Raw genomic sequence first — 9,478 nt, 5'->3', positions numbered from 1 at the left:
TCCCCTCCCTTCCTCTCCCCTCCTTTCTTCTCCTCTTCTCCAATCTCCCCTCTTCTCCATCCCCATCCTTCTGAACAATCCACCTTTTACAAACTTTTCTCTCGCAGTCACCTTTCTCTGCACATAAGGCCTTTCTTTCACGACTCCATTTCATCCATCAAGACCCTCCACACCCTCCATTCATCCTTCACCCTCTCCTTCCCTCCCAGCAAACCTTGACCATGGATTCTGAGCCTTCTTGGGCTGCCATGCCTACCCCACAAGGCACCCTCTCTGCCCTCAATGCCACCACGCCCTGGCTTGGCCGGGATGAAGAGCTGGCCAAGGTGGAAATTGGCATCCTGGCCATTGTCCTGGTGCTGGCCTCAGGTGGCAACTTGGCCGTGCTGCTGATCCTGGGCCTGCTGGGCCAAAAGCGCTCCCGCATGCACCTGTTCATGCTGCACCTGGCACTGACCGACCTGGGTGTGGCACTCTTCCAGGTGTTACCCCAGCTGCTCTGGGACATCACCTACCGGTTCCAGGGCCCCGACCTCCTCTGCCGAGCCATCAAATACCTGCAAGTGCTCAGCATGTTTGCCTCCACCTACATGCTGCTGGCCATGACCTTGGACCGATACCTGGCCGTCTGTCACCCCCTGCGCAGCCTCCAGCAGCCCAGCCAGTCTACCTACCCGCTCATTGCTGCTCCTTGGCTGCTGGCTGCCATCCTCAGCCTCCCTCAGGTCTTCATTTTTTCCTTGCGGGAGGTGATCCAGGGCTCGGGGGTGCTGGACTGCTGGGCTGACTTCCGCTTCCCCTGGGGACCACGGGCCTACATCACCTGGACTACTATGGCCATCTTTGTCCTGCCTGTGGCCGTGCTCACAGCCTGCTATAGCCTTATCTGCCATGAAATCTGTAAGAACCTAAAAGTCAAGACAAAGGCCAGGAGGGTGGAGAGAAGTAGCTGGAGGACTTGGGACAAGCCCTTACCCTCTGCCCCAGCTGCAGCCACTCAGGGGCTGCCATCCCGGGTCAGCAGCATCAGCACCATCTCTCGGGCCAAGATCCGTACAGTGAAGATGACCTTCGTCATTGTGCTGGCCTACATTGCTTGCTGGGCACCCTTCTTCAGTGTCCAGATGTGGTCTGTGTGGGACAAGAATGCCCCAGATGAAGGCAAGTATATGGCCTGTGTGGGGGTGATGGGGTGGAAAAGTCCAGGGAAGAGAGGAGTCAAGTTTACAGTAGGCTAGAAGTTACACTGCCTCCCATGGCCAGGAAGGTGACAAATGAGCAAAGCAATTAAAATTGGTGCTTACTTGTCTTAGTTCATTTTCTGTTGCTATAACAGAATATCCAAAACTGAGTAATTTATAAAGAAAAAATTTTATTTCTTACTGTTCTGGGGGCTGGGAAGTCCAGGATCATAGGGCTGCAGCTGGTGAGGGTCTTCTTGCTGGGGTGGGGGGCTCTCTGCAGAGTCCCAAGGTGGCATAGAGCATCCCACAGTGGAGTGAATCCTGAGAGATGGCCAGATTTGCTTTTATAACAAGACTCATTGCTCTGAGGATTAATTCCTTCAGGAGGGCACAGCCCTCATGATGCAGTCATCTCCCAAAGGTCCCAACTGCAAGTCCCATTATGACTTTGGGGATTACATGTCCAACACATTAATTCTGGGGGACAGGTATTCAAACCATGGCACTGTCCTATGTGAAAAGTGAGTTACAACTTTCATCTAGCCTACCAGTGCTATGCATCTTTATGTGAAATTTCCTGATTTTTCAATTTTGGCAACCTGCTTGACAATTTTAAAATACTGTGTGACATTAGTGCAGTGGCAGGTTTGCCCAAGCAACTTCCATTTGCTAGAAGGCCTTTTGAATCAAAGAAAGATAGAACTAAGAGGGATTTTCAAATGATCTGTCCAGGAGGACAATCTGTGGCCCAGGAACTGACTCTCTGGGCGCTCTTCTCTCCTATATCAGGACATGACTTTGAGCTCCTCCTCAACGGTCACTCACTACCAGTCATCCACTTTAGCCCTTTCATGACATCAGTGAGGAAACAGGCTCGGAGAGGAGCCATGACCTGCCCAGGGCCACACACCTGGAGAGTGGCAAAATAAGGAGTAGAGCCCAAGTCTCCCATCTTCTTGTCTTTTCCCTCAACTCCTTGTCCTGCCCAGAACCCGGGTTCTACAAGTGGCTCTCCAAGGAGAGGGGCCTCCCTCCTACACAATAAACAAAATGGGAGCTTCCCAGAAGACTGTGGTCCAGTTGGCAGATGGGAGGCCTTGCATTTAGGGGGCATGAGGTGCACAGCAGCCTGCAGAGCCTCAGACGCTGCCTGGTAATTGGGCCATTGGAGGTGAGCTTGTTCTCAGGAGGGCTCAGGGCTGTGTTTGGGCAGCCTGTGTGTTGCAGAGTGGTCTTTACAGGCATCTGTTCCTGTTTCCCACAATTGGAAAGGGAGCACGAGGACAAGTGGACACGGACCTGTCCTCAGGGTGGCTGTGAGGAGGAGTTCCCGCTCTGCCAGGCACCTCCTAGTGTGTATAGCTTGGGACATCTATGCAGTGGGTGCAGAGAACGTGTGCAGCATACAGCTGCCTTAGGGAAGGCTGTCAGGCTTCCATCTGAACGTGTCCCGAGCACTGATTTTCTAGCAGGGTGAAGCTACCAACTCTTATAGTCTGTAGGGAGTTGTCCCCTCCCTTTGCGTTTTTGTTTTTAAATCATTTTGATCATCCCACAATACATTCAAGCCAAACACTTTGCTTTTCTGGAAAGATGAAAGATTTATAATCATGCAGGAAAAGTGCAAAAATAATGCCAAGCTAGGATGGTCCCATTGTGTCCCTTCTTAACCCCTTTTGACATCAATTTGGATAAGAGGCTATTTGCAAATTATTTTGTAAGCAATGAGCATACTAAATCCATGAAGTACCTGGGATCTTGGCACATGGGATCTCCCTGTGCCTCTCACACCTCTGGGAGGTGACCTTCTCTATTGTACAACTGAGTACTCAAGGCTCAGACGGGTAAAACAACTGGTCCAAAATGCCACTGCTAGTAGGAGAAGGAGTCAGGACTTGAACTGAGGTTTTTATGGGCCAAGGCGTATCCACGCTATAGCTTTACTCCCAACAGTCACTGCTCAGCCAATGCCATCAAGGGTGAGGGGGTCCTTTAACCTCTTCATCGAGGAACCCACAAAGAGATAAGGATCTTGATGGTCAGCTAGTGTAGGCTTTGGTGCTTACCCACAGCATCCACCACAAGCCGGTCCCCAGTGCCTCGTCTGCATTGTGATTTACCACTTGCCAATAACATCTCTGAGCAAGGAGCCAGGGACAAAGCCTTATCCTACAGACAGTGGTCTCTCAGAAAAATAAGAGCCTTTAGGCTGAAATTTACTACTTTAAACTTACTTTTAGGTGTACTAAGCTCTCTTCCACAGTATGCTGGCCCCCTGGCCTCTTGGCTCCAAGTCTTTGGTTTGAGTCTGGAGTTTATATCCTTGCCCCCTCCTTGTGCCCACTGTCAGCTGAGCTTCTGCCTAGACTGGGCATGGCAGGTCTTCCCTGCGGGGCTGAGAAGTGGAGGCCCCATGGATGCTGGTGCTTCCTGGTGTCCTCCTCTAGCCTCTGCACTGGTCCTGGCTCAGAGGGCCAAACCAAATGGATGCTTCCTAAACCAAGGGTCTCGTTCATCCAGCCCAGGTGCCTTTACCTTCCCATGCCTGTGATTTATGCCTCTTACCCTATGTCTTCCTTCTCTTGGATCATGGGTGGCATACCTTGTGCACACCCATGGGGGATGCACGTGAGGAGTGGTTTACTTGAAATTTCCATGGTGCTCTACAGCATAGGCCCACAGGCTATGTCTTTGACTTTGCCAGTTAGGGTACTCTATGGGACCTCTGTCTTAGAGCTGGAAGACCTAGGTTCAAAAGGCGCTTCTTGTTCACTGTGCTGTGAACAGCTGGGGGTGTGCCCCTAAGCTTCCTTTGAACTCCGACATTGCTTTCTGTGATTCTCAAGAGCACACCAACTCACTAAACCACTGAGCCATAGCTGTAACCAGGGTGATCCAGCAGGAGGCTGGAGCCCATCCCAGCAGCCTTTCTGTTGGCATGAGGGGTTTCACTTCATCTTCAGAAAGAACATCGTGTCTGGAAGGAATCTTATCAGAGTTCTGACTGCCCAAGAGAGAAATTAGTTTTTCCCTGCAAGAGGTGCATTCCATGTCTGAGAACACAAGACAACACTGGCCTGGAATGAGACTTTCAGATGCGCTATCCAGAGAATCTGTCCCGCTGCTTCACTTACAGATGACGGTGTGGGCACCTGCAGAGCAGTCGTGAGCCATTGATTGCCCTGCTAGGTTCCCAGTCTGGGGCCCCATCCCAGTCCCAGTGCTCACACTTGTTCAGTGACTGAGTGACAGGATGAGTGGGATCACCCCAAAGACGGGAGGACAGAATCCAGAAGGCAACGTGAAGCCATGATCCATGACATAGGTGGGGACAGAGGTAGAAGGGACTTGACTTTGGTTACTTTTCCTGAGTGTTTTACAGGCATGTCTCATCCTAGGTCTATATCCTTTAGGGGTTCCATGGTTTAGACTCTAGAATGAAACCAGTTTCTCCCATGTAGGCTGGTTCTAGCCCTAACAACCTGTAACCTAAATTCAACTGGAATAAATTTTGGCTCCTCCCCTCCCCTCATAGTTACAAAGTAAAAACAAACCAAAAAAATCAGTGAAGTGAAACTCTAGAGTCAGAGTCCCAGGTTCAAGCCACAGCTGCAGTCCTCTGTGATTAAACGTGAAGCCCTCTGCTTCTCTGGGACTCGGTGTCCTCGCCTGTCCTGTGAGGACTGGCCTCTCTCCTAGGTCCCCTCTCTCTGTCATTTTGTGGTTTCCTGTGCTTCTCTCTTGCCAGATTCCACCAACATGGCTTTCACCATTTCCATGCTTCTGGGAAACCTCAGCAGCTGCTGCAACCCCTGGATCTACATGGGTTTCAACAGCCACCTGCTGCCGCGGTCCCTGCGCCACCTGGCCTGCTGCAGAGGGGCCCGGCCCCAGGTGCACAGACAGCTCTCCAATGGCAGCCTGTCCAGCCGCCACACCACACTGCTGACTCGCTCCAGCTGCCCGCCCAGCCTCAGCCTCGGCCCAGGCAGGAGACCAGGGCCTGAGGGGTTTCTGAAGGACCTAGAGCAGGAAGATGGTGAAGCCACTACTGAGACCAGCACCCTTTAGAGAAGACTCCCTGGAGTCTGGGTCTGCCCCAGGGTGAGAGAAAGTCTCTGCCCATCCTGGGAACAAGTGTGAGGGCTGGAAGGTCAGTGCTGGCCTCAAGGGAGCCTAGTTTGAGACGGGGGACGGGACACAATGGCTGTCCCTACTTTTGGTGCCACAACTGCTCCTAGTGTGAAGACTGAGAGCCGCCTCCCTGGTCCTGCTATATTCACAGGGTGCCTGAGAACACACCCCCTGGTAGATATGGTCCCCACATTGGGGGCAGGCTTGGGATGGCACTTGGGTTGCCCCAAATCAGGTGTCAGGCTACTTGTCCCCGTTCTAAACTGACCAGCGCATGCCAGCCCAATCAGGAGAGGGGAGAAATTAAAGGCTGAGGAGCCCCTAGATGGGGGTAGTAGTGATGGGGCTCAAATCCAACGCCTCTGCCCTGAGCTACATTCCTAGTCCTTTTTTTTTTGGAAACAGAGGCTCATTAAGTTGCTAAGTTTCCTAGACTGTGTTCAAACCTCGAATCCCTCTGGCCTGGGCCTCTTTGAGCGCTGGGAGCACAAGCATGTGACACCCTGCCTGGCTGAAGGAGGAGTGTTTAATGTGGAAAGTGGGCTTCATCTGCTGTCTGTGGAAAGGAGATGGTCTACCGGAGATGCAGGACTTGGCTCAGCACCTGGTACCCAGTGGGAACTCTGCAAACACCAGTTCTTCTTCCCCTATCCTACCACGTCACAGGGTGGGTGACAGGGACAAGGGTTTTGAGTCCACAGTGGCACGGCCCACAGGGAGTGGGTGTGAGAGGAAAGAGGTGGAAATGGTCACAAGACATTAAGAGCAGAGATAAGTCTGGAGGCAGCAGGGGCTGCTGCACTCCATCCTGGCACAAATGGACCTGAACTCCTCTTTCCCCTGGGGCCACTAGAGGGAAAAGACACACTTGAGAAGGAGTGACATGAAGGAGTGACACCCAGCCTGGCTCTGGGGTCCCCAAGGCTCTGGGGAGTTTTTACTGTGAATCAAATGGGCCTTGGGATTGGGCAGGACCCCGGATTGCACCTCAGCTCTGCCTTGGGAAGTCCCCTCTCCCCTCTGGGCCTCACGGTCCTCGCCTGTAAGATGAGTGTGACAGTCTCCAAGGTCTTTCCCAGATCTCAGCTCTAGCTTTCTATGATTTTGCAAAATGAAAAAATCATACTCCAGTAGAGAAACACAAGGAGTATTCCAACCCACAGGCTCAGAAGAATTGTTGAATTTTTCGTGACAATGACATTTATACCCTTTCACTCAGTCCTGGTGACTGAGGGTCTTGCATGGCCCTTCTGTCCACTTCCACCCTCCTGCAAGTCCAGGAGAGACAGCAGAGTGGTGTGGAACTGGGCTTTGCCCCGCTCTCATCATCTCCAGGGGGACTTGGGCCATGAACGGTCTCTCTGCCTTGGTCTGGCTCTCAGATGCAGTCTGGGTGGTGGACCAAGTATCAGCTGAAAGGCCAAGAGGGCTGGCTCATCCTTGCTCTCTCAGTCAGGAGGGTCAGGAAGAACTGTGGATGTAAATGTGGCTTGCAGCCCCTCAAGCTCTATACTGATGTACAGCAAATCTCTTATCTAACCAAGAGCTCCTGAGGGCCCAGGCTCACTCTCTGTCCCCTCCCAGGGAAGCTTGAGGAGTGACGGTGGCTTTGCAGATGCTCTTCTTTAAGAGGCCACTCAGCTCTCAGAAGCCTCCTTGAGCTTCCTTAAAAGAAAACAGCCTAAACCGAGTGTTGTGAGTAAGCAAAACATCCCAAGCCTTCAGCACTGGAGGGCCAGAGCATGGGACACAGTCCCTACTGGCACTGAGGCTCAAGGCAGACATGAGGACACAGTCTCCCCTCACTGGGCTCTGTTGCCCAAGGCAACGCCCAACCCCCAGTCACTTCTCTCCTGTGCACTGCCAGGCAGAGCTGGGCTCAGAAGCCTCCTTAGGCAGCCAGAGCAGGAGTAGCTCCTTTTGCTTACATAAGCTTCCCCTGCTCTGCCCCTTCCCCACCTGACACCCCATCTTCGGACTTCAGCTCCTGGTCCCCATGCCTATGGTAGGTAGGTAAATATTTGCTCATTGTGATGACTGGAAGGTAGAAAGGGCACCAGCTGTGCTCCCTAAAGACTCGAGTTTGCATCTTTTCTGCCTGTATGAATTTAGCAAGATATCCAATCTCTCCAAGCAACACTGCCCTCTTTTATTAAATAGAAGTATAATGCCATTTGGTTGGAGGGATTTATGACTCAGGCCGTAGAACCCTCTACTGATGTCAGAGGGTATAGTGATGGTCTGGCTCCAGATTATGTCTAGTGGTATGCTTCCAAGGCCCTGGGCCTATGAGAGTATATAGTTTAGAGAGGAAAAGCAAAGCCCCAAGATCAAGACTGACTAAAGTTCCTTTCTTATCTACTCTTTCATTTCTGTAGCACCCTGTCTTACCACTATTGTGTTCTGTGCTTTGCGCTGCACAGGGGAATTTACTTGTGCAGTGGCTTTGGGGGCCCCAGAGTTCCTCCCACATAGGGGCTGCACTTGCCCTTTTCAGAGAGCTGATTCTGTCCTATGATATTTCCAAGGGAGAGTAACCAGACACTGGGCTTCTGGCCTCAGGAGCTCATCCTGAGAAGTTCCTGGAAGGAAGGCTGGATCTTGTTTAGATCTATGGATGATGGCTTTTACAGCACTGTAGGAAGCTCTTGTGGACATTCTGAGCCAACAGAAAAGCCTTAGGTGCAGTACCGGAAGGTGGACTCCTGTGAAAACCCAGAGGTAGCTCTGTGCTCCCGGGGGTTGGTCTCATTTCTGACAGCTAATCTCAGCAGAACTGAAAAAAGACATCCCTGGGAGGGGCCCCTGGATAAGATGCTCATGCAATGCTGTGCAGAAGGTTATTCTCTTAAAACCAATGCAGGAACAGGGATGGGGGCAGGTAGGGCAGAGAGGATGGTGGGGGCTGGGTTCATCAGTTGAATATATGGATTCCTCGGAATGGCTTTTTGTATGGTTTGGAATAGGCCAGCAATTTCCCAGAAAGCTCTGTCTGTGTTCTGTATGTAAATAGGTATTTTCTCTATCAAAGGACTGTAGATTCAGCCCAAGCTGCAGCAGTTTGCTCCTGGGTCAGGAATCCAGAATGTGGTTGAAACTGATCAATAAAATTCTTTAACATTTGGAGAATTTGTGGGCTTATTTGTTTCCTAGGGGCAACCACAGTGGGACATATGAGATAAAATTAATCGTGATCTTCCTGAGTAAGGGGTAGGGAGAGGTCACTTCCCTGGAGCCCTGTGTCCAGCTCAAATGGGAAAAATTGAGTGTCCTCGAGTGTGCCCTGGGGCCACAAGGTGGCAGTGTAGAGCTGAAAGCGCCCACGCTGTCAGCTTGGGGTGGGTGGGTGGCTCCTGCAAAGAATTAGGATGAAGCTCTTTCTCCAGCCAAATATTGCTGAGATTTAGTGTATACACTCCACCTTTCCTGCAGGGTCTGAAGCAGTCACGACCCTAGGGAAGGGCTAGAAAGTCCACAACTTCTCAGCTTGCGTGCCTTACTGAGCTTTCTCTTGCAGTCTTAGTCCCTCATTTGACACAGTTCTCCTGAGATATCTGGACACTCACTTCCTTCCCTTGAAGCTCACAAAAGCTATGTGTATTTGGCAAGGATAAAGAACAAGAGGTTTCTATGCCAGAGGGAAGGGCTAAGTACAGAAATTCCAGCCTGAAAGGCAGTGAGACTTGTGTGTAAGTCTCAAAAAAACAAATGAACCAAGAGTTCCTTTTCTGTGTCCTGTTTAGAAACTGGAGGAAACACGTCTTCTGAGAGCCCCTCTGAACCCAGTAATCCAGGAGCAAAATCCCTACTGATGCTGAAGACAAAATACCCCCTCATCACCCATGGTGGGCACTTCAGTGCTTGCTCCTTTTAGGAATTTGCTGAAGACAAGTCACATTCACTGTGGTCTAGATTCCACACTCACTGTTGGCAGGTAATCACCTGTCTACTGGTTGCCACTAGCAAGTTAGTTTCCATCTTATTATCAGGTAATTTTGAGGAGGTTTTCATCTAGTCCTCACTCCTGAAGGAACCCATATTGGATCAGCACAATGGTTCCCTGGAGGCACCAATGATAAGTAACATGGGAGAACATAACTTCATCAAACTGGAAACTGTTCCTCAAAGGGAGATTATGCATCCAGGAGACTATTATACAG

General features: G+C 51.1%; 1 protein-coding gene across 2 annotated transcripts in view; it reads left to right on the top strand.

Moving 5' to 3' along the window:
• Nucleotides 1-9,110, top strand: part of Avpr1b (arginine vasopressin receptor 1B) — a 10,086-nt gene extending 976 nt beyond the window's left edge. Inside the window, exons 2-4 of one of the 2 annotated variants that reach the window (XM_005375385.1) lie at nucleotides 210-1,161; nucleotides 4,933-5,288; nucleotides 9,062-9,110. In XM_005375385.1, the coding sequence (XP_005375442.1) occupies nucleotides 210-1,161; nucleotides 4,933-5,255 (1,275 nt within the window). In that variant the 3' untranslated portion in view covers nucleotides 5,256-5,288; nucleotides 9,062-9,110. Of the gene's footprint in view, nucleotides 1-209; nucleotides 1,162-4,932; nucleotides 5,766-9,061 lie in introns of those variants that run through there. The other variant, XM_013523068.1, reaches the window with a different exon arrangement.
• Nucleotides 9,111-9,478: the final 368 nt, after the last annotated feature.

This window comes from Chinchilla lanigera, unplaced genomic scaffold, assembly GCF_000276665.1.
Source record: "Chinchilla lanigera isolate Chin_1 unplaced genomic scaffold, ChiLan1.0 scaffold00005, whole genome shotgun sequence".
NCBI classification, from domain to species: domain Eukaryota; kingdom Metazoa; phylum Chordata; class Mammalia; order Rodentia; family Chinchillidae; genus Chinchilla; species Chinchilla lanigera.
Note: the sequence above shows the minus strand (reverse complement) of the source record. Positions and strands in the feature narration are given on the sequence as shown.